We start from the raw sequence: 18,517 nt of genomic DNA on the forward strand, positions 1-18,517 counted from the left end.
GCTGCTTATAATGGTGCTTGAGCAGTCCTGGGTCCTTAATGCACCTATTCGAGTGCAAGTTTCTGCAGGATTCCCGGCGGTCTCCTAAGGGGACGAGGGCGTTGGCTGCATTGACGAGCCACATGTTGAAGTTGCTGGTGGCAATAGTAATTTAAAACATAAGGTGGTAGGGCTCTTTGATGAGCTCTGATTCACAGGTCTCACCTGTGGCTATTTTCCAGGTTCTTGTCTTGGTGTTTGGAGAGATGATGGGCTCGGGCAGAGGAATCAAAAAGCAGTAAGCGACCAGGTCGTGGACAGGCCAAGTTTATTAGAAGGGGGTCTCCATCCTCATGTGGTCAAGATTGGTAAAGATATCAAGTCCCTCTAACAAGCTCCTAAAAATTCAAAACAAATCATTCCACCAGAATATTTAATACGTATATAGTAATATTATAATTTACCAAAATGTTCTGATTTCCTTTTCAAGTGAAGCACGCAGTCATTTTAGTGTGGTGGAAAGATAGAGAAGCCACAAACTCTAGCAATAGCAGACAAATAAACAAACTATTGAATATGTTTGCATCTTTGCACACTGTCAGCCACAATGGATTAGTTGTATTGCCTTCTTCTCCTTCATTACTTAAACTCATATATTAATAATAATTGATTTCATATAGGTCTTGTTACCCCACTAGCCTGTTGTGTTTTCAGAGTGCCATAAATTGGTGGAAGCAACATGAAAAAACTACTTTGCAGTTAGTCCATCCTCTTGATTGTTCTTACCTTATGAGAAGGTCCACTCCATTCTATGGCACTGCTGTTGATGATAAGCTTCTGGCCTCTTCGTGCACTCGAATCAAAGATGCCCACTTTCAGAAACCTGCTTGTGTCCTTCGAAGTCATCTGCCAGTGTACAAAATCCAGGAGTGGTGGAGCATCTCCATTTCTGTCAAAGGACACCTCTTTGCCCGCTGAATTCTTTGTGCGAACATTTTTCAGATAGTGCAAAAGCTAAAACAGGAATCGAAAATCTATTATTTTATGACAGTCTCTTCTTGTAGTTTAAGGGCATATTTGTGAACGTTTTGCGTCACCCTTGCATGTAGGCGCAAGAATGAGCAAAACCTAAGTCTCATTTATCAAGCCAACTAAGGCCACCTTGCGTGACCCTGCATGACTTGATAAATCCAGAGTAACGCAATGCAGTGGAAATCGCAGTGTTGTGTTACTCTGCCCTGGGAAGGTGTTACATGGGTGGAGCATGGGTGTTCCCACTCATCCACCCATAGATTTTGGCGCACTCCTAGATTTACCAACACTGGTAAACCTGGGAATGGATAAAAATGCTACTGCTCTCAGGTGAAGTATAACGAGAAGAAATATCTTTATTTCGCCTTGTTACTTCCTTTTTCTATGTGTTGCATTCTGCAGAGACAGGAAAATGCCTCAGGGGATTGTTTTGGTGTCGGAAGTTGTCCCTTACTGCACAAAAACAATCCTGCTACGACGCAGGCGCCCTTCCGCCAAGGTGCCTGCATTGGCGCTAGTTAGCAGGAAACATCCATTACAATGCAGTCATTGCATTGCACAGCTTATACAACTCAACTGTTACAACACAACAGCCTTTACATCGCATGCCATTACAACTCATTATGAGGTAAGTAATGGAGATTGTTTTGTTTTAGGGTGAGTATGGGTTTTGGGTAGATGGGAATAGTAATTTTTACCCCAACACTATCCAACCCTTACCCTACTGTTGTACTCACTGGAGTGGAAACAGTAATTTTCCCCTAAACAACCCAACACTTTCCCTACTGTTGCCCTAATAGTATTATGCATTGTAATGGTATGTGTTGTAAAGGAATGCATTTTAATGGAATGCGTTGTAATGGTAGTATTTGAAAATGCATTGTAATGGCATGCGTTGTGAAATCATGCGATGTAATGGTAGTTGCGATGTAAAAACCGCAATGTAAAAGCATGCGTTGCAATTGTTTGTGTTGTAACGTCATATATTACTAGTTAGCATATTGTGCACCAGCACTGGTAAATGACAGGAATACTTCATATAATCAGTGCTTAATTTGTAAAACAATAAGTGCCAGGGCCCTCATCAGTAGGCCACTGCAGTTTGCACCACCTGTTGCCCCTGCCCGAGTTGCCAATAAGCTCACCAACTAGTACTAATCATCACACTCTTAAAAGTGTTGAATTTCCAGGTCCCCAAAGCTATAAAAGCGGCCTGGGTGATAGGTGTTGGTATTTTTATTTTTTAATTTTTTAAACCTCTTTTTATTGATAACGCTCAAGGTCTAATAGAATGTACAGCAGAGATCAGTAGCAATATATAAAAACATCAGAAATGTATTAGCTTCCATCCAACATTGGATCACCCCCCGTGTGTGCCGGGAGGTCCTTCCGACGCCTTCTTGTGTACAGGAGAAACTCGCAGTTGCCCCCAGGCATAACATGTCTATCCACCTCGTAAGCCGGCTCTGAGGCATAGACCCAATCATTAACCACCACCAGCTGTGAGGCCCAGTAATATAATTGCACGTCCGGGAGGGCCAGCCCCCGTTGTATACCCCCCTAGTCAGCTTACGCATTGCTATCCTCGGGTTCCCCCGTCCCAAAGCAAAGTCCGTAGTGACGAGGAGATGCGTTTGAAGACTCCACCAGGGATCGGGTAGGGTGGGTTTTGTAGTATATAAAGCAATCTGGGCAATGCCAGCATCTCGAATAGTGCAGCGCATCCCATCAAGGAAAGAGGCAAGGAGCTCCAATGGGCGACATCCAAGGCCAACCGCTCGCAGGATGGGCTCTAGATTCCTGTTGAAGAACTCTACTCTGTCCCTGGTCACATACACCCCCAGGTATTTAAACCCTTCAGTGACAACCGAGGCCGGGCATCGCGAAGGAATCCTCGGGGGGGACCAGAGAGGGGAAAGATCAGTGATTTGGTCCAAAGGTATTAAGTATTTTTTTTGTGTATTGAATTAATAAACAGCTGTTGTGCTCATCTCAAAATTCAAGAGACAGTGACACTGAGTTGCCGACTGTCTTTAGTGCCAGTTTTGACAATTAATTGGCAGTGCAGGCCACTAGAAACCACTGGCTCAAATTAAGCACTGTGTATAATGTTCAGTATGGCGCATTTCTGTCCATTCCCAATCATGCAGAGCAGCAAGATAACTTGCTGCACTGGTTTTATTTAAACCTACTATGAGAAACATTTCACAAAATCTAGGTTTCTTAAAAAAATAAAAAGTGCAACCACTAAAAAAGTTAATCGCTAGTCATTATTGTAAAGGCTCTTGGCAGTCAGACATCTTAATGGTTCTGCTCTTATGAACGGTCATAAAAGAATAATTTTTCACTTCAAAGATGGTGGCATATGGAGGTCAAGTAGTCCTCAGCTGCTTTCTCTACAGACCTGAAAGTCAGTGGCTTATTTATGAGCTCCCTGCACTGCTGGAACATCACTTTTTGTGACACTCTGGAGACAAAGATTACAAAATCATATCTATGAGGCCACACAAAGCCACTATGAGTGGCTTTGAATGGCCTCATTGATATGGAGTAAGGTAAGGTAGTGCAAATCGCTGCGTTGCCTTACTCTAAACTCAGGAGGCGTTCCATGGGCATTATGGTGGGTTTTCGCACAAAACACCCATAGATTTTAATACTGCACCAGATTTGCAAGAGCATGTAAACCTGGGGAAGCGCTAACTCCTTATCCCTCCAGAGGTGAGGCGTAACGAGGAAAGATAACTTTATTTCTCCTCATTATTTCCTCTTTCTCTCTATGCTGCATTCTGAAGCACATATAGAAAGAGGGAAAAAGGTGCCCCTTCCTGCACAAAAACAATCTTGCTGATGACACAGGCACCCTTATACCATGGTGCAAGGGTGCCTGTGTTGCAGCTGGGCAGCCAAAATGGCACCAGCGCAGGGAGAAAAGACACAAACACATCGCAGTGCACAAATACAGTGCATTTCTCCCCTTTCACTACATCAAATTCTTTACCACTACATCAAATCCTAGTAAAGAAGGGCTTCAGAGTACAAATTATCCCTAGAAGTTCCATCCCCTTTTCAAAAAGATCATAACATATGTGGCAAGCAGTAAACAACAAAAAACTGAAGCCCAGAAGTCAATGAATTTAAAAATAGACTCTTGGACTTGGCCCTTTTTCCCTAAAATGTTTTGCTTTTCCCCCTAGCCGTTGACCATGTGTGAGAAAATTCCTGCTGCGCAATGGCGTGCGCAGATTTATTTGTACTGTTGTGAAGAAATGCTACATTTAAAATGAACGCCATTTCTGTCTGCTTGTGCCGCCTGCCTGAGTTGGGTTGGCGGTCTAGTCTTTGAAGTGACAAGGTGCTCTACACTTCCCGACGTGCCATTTGAAGCTCGAACTGCCAGGGACCTTCTAGAAGCTTCCAGCCCTTTCTGGTAGGTGGGAGGAGGGGTTTATATGTAGAGCAGTAGAGATGCCATGTGCTCAGACTGAGGGTGGACTTGACTGAGAGGGGACACTCTGCCAGGAGGTACCGCCGCAAGGGCCAGTGTGCTGGCCCCTGAGCCCATCTGTACCCCACTGCTGTCCACAGGGCCAGTGAGAGCCTTTGCTGGAGTGAAGACTTCTATGTCAGAAGGAGTTCCACTTTATGGGAGATGACTGCTTCTAGGAGCTGCTGTCCTGATGAGTGCCCACTATCTGCTGATCTTGCCCAGCCTGGCCTGCCTGCTCTGCTGCCCTAGCGCCTTGTGAGCGCTATACTTTGACTGCCTGTATTCCCAGGAGGTGAGGAGTGTGGGCACTACTTTCTTGTGTGGGGCTCTGGATCCTCGCCAGCTCCCTAGCGCTTGGGAGGCAATATTTTCCTGATTGCCAGAGGAGGAGCTGACGCCTACAGTGCAGTGCTGTCATAGTGCTATATCTCCATCCCCAAAGAGAGGAGGAGCGTGGATCCTGCAGCTGATGTCTGGTGAGGGAGTCCCCTGCATGTTCCCCTAGCACCTCGTGGGTGCTATATTTGGAGTGACTGGGCTCTTCCTGCTGCCTAGCGCCTTGTGAGGGGTGCAGCGCTATCCAAGCCCCTAAGAACTTCCTGGCCGCCTAGCGCCCCGTGAGCGCTATCTTCTGGATGCATGCACTCCAAGGAGGTGAGGAGCATGGGCGCTACTCCCTCGGGTGGGGCTCTGGGACTGTGAGCCATCTAGCGCCTTGTGAGCCCCTGCCTAGGAGAAGAAGGTGTGTGAGTCATGCTGCGCTGTGCTGCCAGAGTGCTATATTCCCATTGACTGTGCTCTGCTTGCTGTCTAGCACCTTGTGAGCGCTACAGCTTTGCCCCAGAAGGAGGTGAGGAGCGTGGGCGCTACTTTCCTGTGTGCTGTATTTCAACCCCCCCAAGGAGGGTTGTGGGACTCCCCACGTTATTGCCAGAGCGGAGCCCCCTAGAAGTGGCAGGACTGATTTTGACAGCTGCACCCCGCAGGACCGTGGGGAGGTGCAGCGTTGGGGGCATTGGTAATCTGAGGGCCCCAGGAGGGGGCTCCCTAGGCGCTGCGATGCCAGAGACTAACCTGCAGTGTGGGTAATGATGTTTGGGGTTACAATGGATGCACCCCTACGCTAATGTTCTTCCCTAATGTTCGCAGTGGTGAGATGCACAATGAATCTGGTGATGCCCAATGGCCATATTCATGCCTAATGTGATGTATGCTCTTGTATATGCCTACTGATAATGTCTTTAGGCCCATATCGTTACCTACTGCTTTCCACTCAGGGTTGCCATGCTAATGTATTCTTAGGGCTAATCTATTCATGCCTAATGTCTTCCTTAATGGTTGCAGTGCTGATTTGATGCCTGACGTCTTGGTTATGTCCACAGGCCCACTTGGATTCATGCCATGCTAGTTTCATTCTAGGCCTAATGAAAATTGTGTTTTTTGCTAATTACATGCATAATGTGTTGTTTATGCTAAGGGAATGCGCACATTGACGGTGGTTTTATGCATAATGTACTAGGCCTTATGGGTTCTGATGCATAATGAGTTTTTCATGCCTGCTGTTATATGCCTACTGTTTTCTTGTCTACTGATAAAGCCTGAGGTGTTAGGACTCATGGCGATGCCTACTGCATGTGATTCTGCCTATGGTGATGCCATGATGTTTTCATTGCAGTTTATATACCAATGCTAATTCGCATGTTTAATGTGATGTTCACAGGTCAATGCCTACTGCAGTTGTTCCGGCCTAATGCTCTATGTTAATGATAATGTCTTTCCCCTAAGGCTGGCTGATGATGGCTTTGCGTTCAATGTTAATGCTCTTTCCCCAATGCCTGACGACGTCTTTAGGCCTAAGGTGAGGCCTCCTGACCGGCAAACATGATTTCCTTTTAGACCTAATGCCAATGTGTCCTAATGCTGATGGACTTTACATTTATTCTAGTTGTGATGGCGATGGTTCTGGCAGCAGCCCGATTGGCGCTGTCCTGTATATAACCCCCTGTAAATATTGACCTGGCGCCAGTTGGCGCAGTGCAGAGGTTACTGTGATTATACTGTGTTTTACATAATACAAAAGTTATTATGCTTCACACATTTCCTCGGGAGTTCGGCCCACCGGCTCTGCACCACGCTACCCCGTTTCTAACACAGACCTAGCTCACAGCAGAGTAGCTGCTGAGTGCTTTGGTGAGCTTGTGTAGCTCTGAAACAAGAAATGCATGGCTGGGCTGGATGGCACCCAGGTAAACTTGAAGATGTTCGCGCTTAAAAATGATCAATAAATAGCCCTTTCACATTCAGCCTCATACCATTGGCTGTGTTTAAAAGACCACAAATGCCCCGACAGGGAAGGCAGTGGAAGAAAAAATGTCCCATACCCCCATTCCCTAAGAGAAATAACCCAGCCCATAAGGACCTGGTTTTGAGGCAGTTTCAAAACCTGTCCTTGTCTGCATAGCTGTGACAGTGGCCTTGGCATACACTGACCATGGTCATTCAGGATTCATCTGTTAATCGCTATGTTATAGAGCTGTAAGTACACCTGTAGCAGGTGCATGGCTTCAGACCTTGCAGATCCCTTGGAACAGACACATACAGAGATGTTTGAATACCTCACTAGCATTCTCAATGATTCACCCGTTCAGACATATGTACAGTACTATCTGGTCATTTTCCTGTTGGCTAGCTGAATTGGTATGAGATGTCATCAACTAAGTCTTCAGTAAATTACTGCGGTAATCTTTTGGAGGGTAGTAGGGAAGCATGAAAGTGTCATTTAACTAGCAGAACAGTTTTGGTATTTGTGTTCTTGCATCCATCTGGAAATCCAATGGGCACCCAGGATAGTAATATCATGCTGCATCACTGTGAAGGATGTGTCCAGGCTGTTAAATGTAGGTGTCAATTGCATTAGATGTTCAAGCTGGTGTAAGCCTTTTGGTTGTAGTACACAGACAGGCTTCTGTAAGACGTATTGTTGGTGGCGTGTGTGTGGTTAAAGGGGGAGCCACTTATGTCATAGAAGTCTTTCTGGACTAGGAAGATATCCTGTGGTGTGCAGGGAACAGGTTTTTCAGTGCACTTGTGATGTACCAAAATACCTTTCAGATGGATGGCAGTGTAATTCCAAGTGCCTATTTAGTGACTGTAATGAGGTAACTAAGGGGAATAATTATGGGAAACTCATGCAGCACAGCAAGTCACCTTGCTGCGCTGCACAGCACGACTGGGTAAGGGCAGGAATGCACGACTGGGTAAGGACAGGAATGCACCATATTGAAGAAAATACCGCTCATGCCAGCGTTTGTCCCTGCGCTGGCCCCGTTGTGGCTCCCAATGCAGGAGCCCCTGTACAATGGTGCATGAGTGCCTGTGTTGCATGCAGGATTATTTTTGTGCATGAAGGGGCACCTCCCTGCACAAAAACAATCCATTGAGGCATATTCCTCTGCAGAATGCAGCACACATAGAAGGAGGAAGCAACCAGAAGAAATAAAGATATTTCTCCTTGTTATGCCTCCCCTGGGAAGGCGTAGCATTTTGGCGCATTCCAAGGTTTACCAGTTCAGGTAAATCTGTGAATGCATCAAAATCCACAAGAGATGCATCGGAAAACCCACACAATGCCCATGTAAAGTCTTCCCAGGGCAAAGTAATGCAACACAGAGATTTGCACTGCCTTGCGTTACTCCACATTTATGAGGCTATTCAGGGCCACGCAAGGTGGCCTTGCGTAGCCCCATAACTCACATTTTCAGGTTACATCGCTCATGCACCATGTTTTGTGGTGCAAGTGCGACACAACTGTGCTCATGAAAATGCCATAAGTGCTGGTGGCCCTCTGGTGGTCAGGCCACCAGCTGAAGGTTTCTGAAGGCAGAAGCCAGCTGAAACTCTACTGTAAGAAATGAATATGCTCCGCAGTCTAAATGATGCAGGGTAACTGCAGGTTTCATAGAGTGGCATAACCACGGGCATGATTACCCTCTGTTCCAAACTCTAAATCACTCCCTACTTCTTAAATTTAAATAAGGCTCACCAGAACGTTTTGATAACTATAATTGGCCTTGTGGTTATAGCCTAAATCGAAGGGGGAAGACCGTGATTCTGCATACATTTTAAAAGGCCATGGTTCCCACCAAAAAGACACCTTTAAATAACACTTCAGGGGCATGAATTGTACACTTGTATCCAAGGCAATTCCTTGACTTGAATCGGCACCCAATTTGACAGGGTAAAGTGAGATATTTATGGAAGTGTGCCTGGTGTTCTGTATGACTACCTTATCTCATACTCCAATTACTCCACGTGCCAATTTTTAATGATAACTTCAAAGTGGTTATGAATAGAGTTTGTTTTCTGGCATTGTCTTGCACAATCTACTTGCAATCTACAAATAAGATCATCTTACACCCAGTGAAAGATATTGTAAAGTCATGAAATCCCTGTGCTTTCAATGGTAGAATTAATCTGCCACACATATTTAGACCAGTTGTTTTCAAGGCATGAAAAGTCAAATTGTCCCCCTTTCCTACCACTGGAGACCAGAGAAGAGAGCACTGAATCTCATTTCTTCTTACAAGCTGACTTGCTTTTCCCAAGCATATTTGTATTACAACTGGACAGAACTCCTCGTATATCTCTAGACCAAGACAAAGGGCCTGATTTAGATTTCGGTGGATGAGTTACACCGTCACAATGGTGACGGTTATCCAGTCTGCTGAAATAAAAATCCATAGTTCTGCTCTTCCTTCTCTTGGCATAGAATGGAGTTGAGTATCATAGAGTGGAGTACAGTGGCATATGATGGACTGATATAGAATGGTGTTAAGTTGGGTACAGTGTTGTAGAGTAGAGTGGAGTGGCGTAAAGTGGAGTGGCATAAGGTGGAGTGGCGCAGAGTGGAGTGGCATAGACTGGAGTAGAGTGGTGTGGAGTGGAGTGGCATAGAGTATCGTAGAGAGGGGTTCCGTATTGTTGACTGGAGTGGTGTAGGGTGAAGTAGAGTGTTGTAGAGTAGAGTGGTGTACAATAGCATGGAGTGCCATAGAGTATAATGGCCATCGAGGGGAGTGGCACAGAGTGGAGTGGTGTAGAGTGGCACTGAGTGGAGTAAAGTCGCATAGAGCAGAGGAGAGTGTCCTAGACTGGAATGGGATAGAGTGGAGCGTCATAGAGTGGAGCATAGTGGAGTGTCATAAAATGGAATGTCACAAAGTGGAGAATATTTATATATATTTATCAAAACTCAAAGAAAACACCTCACCGGTCGTTCGCTCAACATCCTTTCCAACTCAAGCTGGAGGAGCCCTGTGACAGCCAGGCAGGGACTCGCGGCCAGGACTAATATCCCTGATTTGTTTTTGTGACAACAAATTTGCCCCACAAATGAGCTTCCACTGGCTGCAAAGATCCACCGCCCTGTAATACCTTTTACTCAAACTAAGGCCAAGGTTTTAGAAACTTCGCCCCCTTTCTTCTGTTATGGAAAACCGAGCTGTCTTTACTATTCTGTGTCAAAGTCAAGACAGAAGCTGGCCAGGCCCCTGTATTTTGACTCCGAGACTGAGCTGTACATTACACACATTTCTCTGGCAACAACAATCACTGATCTGAAAGGCATTAAGCACACTTCCCACACATTATCCCAGCGAAGTTTACGAAAGTCTCCGAGGGTACGTTCAACGATCTCCTCTCCTGCAGGATAACACGAAAGAAACCTTCAAAGGAAACAAGGCATATGCAGAACTTACATTCATGCTAGGGTATAATGTAACAACAAAGTCAATTAAAATCATGATAGTCAAAGGCAATCACTTGGTGTCAAACCATAAGAGTGCCTCTAGCACTTAACATCCAAAATGGTGTGTCTTCAAGACCACTCACCCAACTTTATGATGCATGCTTCATAATAGTCAATCCGTAGTTATGCACTGCCCTTTTTTCCCTTGCACAACATTCATCCATTTCTGTAGTTGAGCAGCTGGTGAGACCATGACACTAATAATAGAACGCAAAAATATCAGTTGATGGACAGAATGCATAACAATGTCATACATTCACCCCAGTACAGAGCTCTGGGCATAAATCCATCGGTTTTTTGCTCACCATGTCATTCCAGTTTGAACCCAGCCATATGCAAATCAGTCTTGACCCTGTGCCCCATGGGAACAGTCCAGCCCAAACTGCCAGGCCAGGTCCTCCCTGGACTGGAAACAAGCATCCTAGGACTGGTTTCGGGCTTTCAGGTCTCATCAGCCAGTATAGCTTGATTCCAGTAGCATGGAGAGCACGGGACTCACGTCTGAGCATGTCAGTCGCACTCGGGGTGACAAATGCAAAAACAACAGTTGATGGACAGAATGCAGAACAATGTCATACATTCACCGCAGTACAGAGATCTGGGCCTAAATCCATCATTTTTTTCTCACAATGCCATTCCAGTTTGAACCCAGCCATGTGCAAATCAGTCTTGACCCATGGGAACAGTCCAGCCTGAACTGCCAAGCCAGATCCTCCCTGGACTGGAAACAAGCATCCTAGGACCGGTTTCATGCTTTCAGCCCTCAACAGCCAGGATAACTGGATTCCAATGGCATGGAGAGCACGGGACACAAGTCTGAGCACAAACGTCCCACTCGAGGTGACAAATGCAAAAAAAACAGTTGATGGACAAAATGCAGAACAATGTCATAAATTCACCCCAGTACAGAGATCTGGGCCTAAATCCATAGTTTTATTTGCTCGCCATGCCATTCCAGTATGAACCCATCCATACGCAAATCAGTCTTGACCCTCTGACCCATGGGAACAGTCCAGCCCAAACTGCCAAGCCAGATCCTCCCTGGACTGGAAACAAGCATCCTAGGACCGGTTTCGTGCTTTCAGCCCTCATCAGCCAGGATAATTTGATTTTAATGGCATGGAGAACACGGGACACAAGTCTGAGCATAACCGTCCCACTCGAGGTGACAAATGCAAAAACAACAGTTGATGGACAGAATGCAGAACAATGTCATAAATTCACCCCAGTACAGAGATCTGGGCCTAAATCAATGCTTTTTTGCTCACCATGCCATTCCAGTATGAACCCAGCCATGTCATACATTCACCCCAGTACAGAGTCTGGACCTAAATCCATCAATTGTTTGCTCACCGTGCCATTCCAGATTGAACCCAGCTATTTGCAATACAGTCTTGACCCTGTGCCCCATGGGAACAGTCCAGCCTGAACTGTTAAGCCAGATCCTCCCTGGACTGGAAACAAGCATCCGAGGACCGGTTTCGGGCTTTCAGCCCTCATCAGCCAGGATAACTTGATTCCAATGGCATGAAGAGCACGGAACACATGTCTGAGCATGCCGGTCCCACTCGGGGTGACAATGCAAAAACAACAGTTAATGGACAGAATGCAGGACAATGTCATACATTCACCCCAGTACAGAGATCTGGGCCTAAATCCATCGTTTTCTGCTCACCATGCCATTCCAGTATGAACCCAGCCATGTCATACATTCACCCCAGTACAGAGTCTGGGCCTAAATCCATCATTTGTTTGCTCACCATACCTTTCCAATTTGAACCCAGCCACATGCAATTCAGTCTTGACCCTGTGCCCTATGGGAACAGTCCAGCCCGAACTGCCAAGCCAGGTCCTTCCTGGACTGGAAACAAGCATCCGAGAACCGGTTTTGGGCTTTCAGCCCTCATAAGCCAGGATAACTTGATTCCAATGGCATGGAGAGCACAGAACACATGTCTGAGCATAACGGTCCCACTCGGGGTGACAAATGCAAAAACAACAGTTGATGGACAGAATGCGGAACAATGTCATACATTCACCCCAGTACAGAGATCTGGGCCTAAATCCATCGTTTTTTTGCTGACCTTGCCCTTCCAGTTTGAACTCAGTCAAATGCAAATCAGTCTTGACTCTGCCCCATGGGAACAGTCCAGCCCGAACTGCCAAGCCAGGTCCTCCCTGGACTGGAAACAACATCCTAGGACCGGTTTCGAGCTTCTAGCCCTCATCAGCCAGGATATCTTGATTCCAGTGGCATGGAGAGCACAGGACTCACGTCTGAGCATACCTGTCCCACTCGGGGTGACAAATGCAAAAACAACAGTTGATGTCCAGAATGCAGAACAATGTCATACACTCACCCCAGTACAGAGATCTGGGCCTAAATCCATCATTTATTTGCACACCATGACATTCCAGTTTGAACCCAGCCATAGGAAAATCAGTCTTGACCCTGTGCCCCATGGGAACAGTCAAGCACGAACTGCCAGGTCAGGTCCTCCCTGGACTGGAAACAAGCATCTTAGGACCGTTTTGGGCTTTCAGCCCTGATCAGCCAGGATAGCTTGATTCCAGTGGCATGGAGAGCACAGGACTCACGTCTGAGCATTCCCGTCCCACTCGGGGTGACAAATGCAAAAACAACAGTTGATGGACAGAATGCAAAACAATGTCATACATTCACCGCAGTACAGAGATCTGGGCCTAAATCCATCATTTTTTTCTCACAATGCCATTCCAGTTTGAACCCAGCCATGTGCAAATCAGTCTTGACCCATGGGAACAGTCCAGCCTGAACTGCCAAGCCAGATCCTCCCTGGACTGGAAACAAGCATCCTAGGACCGGTTTCATGCTTTCAGCCCTCAACAGCCAGGATAACTGGATTCCAATGGCATGGAGAGCACGGGACACAAGTCTGAGCACAACCGTCCCACTCGAGGTGACAAATGCAAAAAAAACAGTTGATGGACAAAATGCAGAACAATGTCATAAATTCACCCCAGTACAGAGATCTGGGCCTAAATCCATAGTTTTATTTGCTCGCCATGCCATTCCAGTATGAACCCATCCATACGCAAATCAGTCTTGACCCTCTGACCCATGGGAACAGTCCAGCCCAAACTGCCAAGCCAGATCCTCCCTGGACTGGAAACAAGCATCCTAGGACCGGTTTCGTGCTTTCAGCCCTCATCAGCCAGGATAATTTGATTTTAATGGCATGGAGAACACGGGACACAAGTCTGAGCATAACCGTCCCACTCGAGGTGACAAATGCAAAAACAACAGTTGATGGACAGAATGCAGAACAATGTCATAAATTCACCCCAGTACAGAGATCTGGGCCTAAATCAATGCTTTTTTGCTCACCATGCCATTCCAGTATGAACCCAGCCATGTCATACATTCACCCCAGTACAGAGTCTGGACCTAAATCCATCAATTGTTTGCTCACCGTGCCATTCCAGATTGAACCCAGCTATTTGCAATACAGTCTTGACCCTGTGCCCCATGGGAACAGTCCAGCCTGAACTGTTAAGCCAGATCCTCCCTGGACTGGAAACAAGCATCCGAGGACCGGTTTCGGGCTTTCAGCCCTCATCAGCCAGGATAACTTGATTCCAATGGCATGAAGAGCACGGAACACATGTCTGAGCATGCCGGTCCCACTCGGGGTGACAATGCAAAAACAACAGTTAATGGACAGAATGCAGGACAATGTCATACATTCACCCCAGTACAGAGATCTGGGCCTAAATCCATCGTTTTCTGCTCACCATGCCATTCCAGTATGAACCCAGCCATGTCATACATTCACCCCAGTACAGAGTCTGGGCCTAAATCCATCATTTGTTTGCTCACCATACCTTTCCAATTTGAACCCAGCCACATGCAATTCAGTCTTGACCCTGTGCCCTATGGGAACAGTCCAGCCCGAACTGCCAAGCCAGGTCCTTCCTGGACTGGAAACAAGCATCCGAGAACCGGTTTTGGGCTTTCAGCCCTCATAAGCCAGGATAACTTGATTCCAATGGCATGGAGAGCACAGAACACATGTCTGAGCATAACGGTCCCACTCGGGGTGACAAATGCAAAAACAACAGTTGATGGACAGAATGCGGAACAATGTCATACATTCACCCCAGTACAGAGATCTGGGCCTAAATCCATCGTTTTTTTGCTGACCTTGCCCTTCCAGTTTGAACTCAGTCAAATGCAAATCAGTCTTGACTCTGCCCCATGGGAACAGTCCAGCCCGAACTGCCAAGCCAGGTCCTCCCTGGACTGGAAACAACATCCTAGGACCGGTTTCGAGCTTCTAGCCCTCATCAGCCAGGATATCTTGATTCCAGTGGCATGGAGAGCACAGGACTCACGTCTGAGCATACCTGTCCCACTCGGGGTGACAAATGCAAAAACAACAGTTGATGTCCAGAATGCAGAACAATGTCATACACTCACCCCAGTACAGAGATCTGGGCCTAAATCCATCATTTATTTGCACACCATGACATTCCAGTTTGAACCCAGCCATAGGAAAATCAGTCTTGACCCTGTGCCCCATGGGAACAGTCAAGCACGAACTGCCAGGTCAGGTCCTCCCTGGACTGGAAACAAGCATCTTAGGACCGTTTTGGGCTTTCAGCCCTGATCAGCCAGGATAGCTTGATTCCAGTGGCATGGAGAGCACAGGACTCACGTCTGAGCATTCCCGTCCCACTCGGGGTGACAAATGCAAAAACAACAGTTGATGGACAGAATGCAAAACAATGTCAAACATTCACCCCAGTGCAGAGATCTGGGCCTAAATCCATCGTTTTCTTGCTCACCATGCCATTCCAGTTTAAACAGAGCCAGACTCAAATCAGTCTTGACCCTGTGCCCCATGGGAACAGTCCAGCCAGAACTGCCAAGGCAGGTCCTCCCTGGTCTGGAAACAAGCATCCTAGGACCGGTTTCGGGCTTTCAGCCCTCATCAGCCAGGATAGCTTGATTCCAGTGGCATGGAGAGCACAAGACTCACATCTGAGCTTACCCTCCCATTCGGGGTGACAAATGCAAAAACAACAGTTGATGGACAGAATGCAGAACAATGTCATACATTCACCCTAGTACAGAGATCTGGGCCTAAATCCATCATTTTTTGTCTCACCATGCCATTCCAGTTTGAACCCATCCATATGCAAATCAGTCTTGAACATTTGCCCCATGGGAACAGTCCAGCCCGAAATGCCAAGCCAGGTCCTCCCTGGACTGCAAACAACCACCCTAGGACCAGTTTTGGGCTTTCAGCCCTCATCAGCCAGGATAGGTTTATTCCAGTGGCATAGAGAGCACGGGACTCACGTCTGAGCATACCCATCCCACTCGGGGTGACAAATGCAATAACAGTTGATGGGCAGAATGCAGAACAATATCATACATTCACCCCAGTACAGAGATCTTGGCCTAAATCCATCATTTTTTTGCTCACCATGCCATTCCAGTTTGAACCCAGCCCTATGCAAATCAGTTTTGACCCTGTGCCCCATGGGAACAGTCAAGCCCGAACAGCCAAACCAGGTCCTCCGTGGACTGGAAACAAGCATCCTAGGACCTTTTTCGGGCGTTCAGCCCTCATCAGCCAGGATAGCTATATTCCAGTGGCATGGAGAGCACAGGACTCACGTCTGAGCATACCCGTCCCACTCGGGGTGGCAAGTGCAAAAACAACAGTTGATGGACAGATTGCAGAACAATGTCATACATTCACCCCAGTACAGAGATCTGGGCCTAAATCCATAGTTTGTTTGCACACCATGCCATTCCAGTTTGAACCCAGCCATATGCAAATCAGTCTTGACCCTGTGCCCTATGGGAACAGTCCAGCCAGAACTGCCAAGCCAGGTCCTCCCTGAAGTGGAAACAAGCATTCCTAGGACCGGTTTCGGGCACTCAGCCCTCATCAGCCAGGATAGCTTGATTCCAGTGGCTGATGACGGCTCATAGCATTTGGCTTGTTCCCTGGCTTTCCTATGTCATGTTTGGCTTTGGTCATTTCACTGCTAGTTGGAATTAGGGTGGGAGTGTCAGACTTTAAGGATGTTGGTTTCAGACTTTTAGGATGCTGGTACTTCTTCAATGTTTTACCTGACACTCTCCCATTCTGCCTGTTAGACAAATGAGAGGGATTTGTGCATATCATTAAGTTCAGTCCAGGTGAAGTGTGGAGGGCGTGAGGTATTTCCTGGCTATGTTCTGACATAGCTGTGGAACTAATGGCTCCATCTGCACAGAGTGCAGCGTAACATTCAGTTGCTAGAATTTATCCTTGGGTACTGGGTCACCCAATCTCTGGGTTCTTAGGTCATGGCATAGTTCCAGCATTTGTTTTCTACAGTTCAATTCATTGATGCTGATGTACTTGAATGTTAAAGATTTTACCAACTTCAGCAAAACAAGGAATGCCTTTTCCTCTGCAAATAGGCACAACGTTCATATAGTTTTGCTACATGAGATGGAACCAGCATATCTAGGTGTCACCAGGAGTAGAGGTTCAAAACTATTCTCCTCCTATTCTCAAGATGTAGCCATACTGACCTATAAGGAGGTAAATATTATCTTTAAAACCTGTAGTTTGTTGATGAGAGCTGATGAGTTATCATGTCTGGAGTTTGGCATGGGAATAAGATTTTGCTTATGCATAGTTATTTTACGAATGTTGACTCCCCCGATTTCTTTGACAGGCTCGGTTCTTCAAGCTTGAGACTACTGTGTTACCCGTGTGGCCAATTTCATCGCGATGTTGGATACAGCACTTGACAAATTGGTAGCATCCTTCGACATATCAATTATTGACCGCTAAAATTTCGGATGATTTTGCAGTATCAGGAATTAGGTAACTCCTGCTAGCATCTCAATACAGGTGTTCAAAGTAATGTTTACTATTTTCAAATGTTGATGCTCACCTCCATGTAATATACTGTAATACTGAAAATGATTTTAGATCATTCCAATGGTGTTGCTAAAAGACAGTAGTGCTTTCCAGTTCCTCTTTCTCCTTCTTTTTTCTTCTTTTATTATCACACCGTTCATAGTGTGAGTTTAAGTACAGTGAAGAAGTACGGTTCGATCTGGTAGGTAGTACTCCAATGAGACCCTCCCTTGTGTGAGATAGCTAAATTTGCACATTCCCTCTAGACAGCCACAACACAGCACACACAATTGCATCTGCATTTATCTTCATATTGATGGGTCATCCTGGGCAGGAGGGAGGAGAGGAGGTAACACTTCACTTGAGTAGTAACTTTGCCAAAAGCTGCATGGCGCCTCTATAATCGGACAGCGCTATAGCGCGAGTGCCTCTAGATTGCAATTACACCTTTCTGCATCGCTTTTAATACTTTTACCGCTGCGCTGTGCCTGAAGCCGGCATTATTTGTTTTTCATTGTATTGGGTGTGTTTGTTTGCATACTGTATATTGTACTGCACGCCGCATTGCCTTAGTAGTCTGCAGCCATTGTTGTGCATTTGGTGACCCTGCCTATCTCGAGTTTACGCGAGGGCCGCCATCTTCATTGTTGTTGTTGCCTCGTAGCACCTCCTCCACAGCCCGCCCCGCCTCCCAGCTGACCCTCCTTCCCACGGACTACACATCTCGCTCCTAGCCTCGCTAGCGCTGTGACCCCTCTGGCGCTATCAGAAGTGGTCGCTCCCCCACAAGAGCTCCTGCCTGGTATCGTACCGCGCTCCCTGCCTCCTACTCTAACTTTGCCAAAAGCTGCATAGCGCCTCTATAATCGGACAGCGCTATAGCACGAGTGCCTCTAGATTGCAATTACACCTTTCTGCATCGCTTTTAATACTTTTACCGCTGCGCTGTGCCTGAAGCCCGCATTATTGGTTTTTCATTGTATTGGGTGTGTTTGTTTGCATACTGTATATTGTACTGCACGCCGCATTGCCTTAGTAGTCTGCAGCCATTGTTGTGCATTTGGTGACCCTGCCTATCTCGAGTTTACGCGAGGGCCGCCATCTTCATTGTTGTTGTTGCCTCGTAGCACCTCCTCCACAGCCCGCCCCGCCTCCCAGCTGACCCTCCTTCCCACGGACTACACATCTCGCTCCTAGCCTCGCTAGCGCTGTGACCCCTCTGGCGCTATCAGAACCGGTCGCTCCCCCACAAGAGCTCCTGCCTGGTATCATACCGTGCTCCCTGCCTCCTACTCTAACTTT

General features: G+C 46.7%; 1 protein-coding gene across 1 annotated transcript in view; it reads right to left on the minus strand.

The window, feature by feature from the left end:
• The window catches only part of LOC147703553 (extracellular calcium-sensing receptor-like), a 299,497-nt gene that overhangs the window by 72,700 nt on the left and 208,280 nt on the right, over window positions 1-18,517 (minus strand). Inside the window, exon 4 of the mRNA XM_086929515.1 lies at window positions 766-993. Within this exon, the coding sequence (XP_086785641.1) occupies window positions 766-993 (228 nt within the window). The remainder of the gene's footprint in view (window positions 1-765; window positions 994-18,517) is intronic.

This window comes from Lissotriton vulgaris, chromosome 7 (assembly GCF_964263255.1).
Source record: "Lissotriton vulgaris chromosome 7, aLisVul1.2, whole genome shotgun sequence".
NCBI lineage: Eukaryota > Metazoa > Chordata > Amphibia > Caudata > Salamandridae > Lissotriton > Lissotriton vulgaris.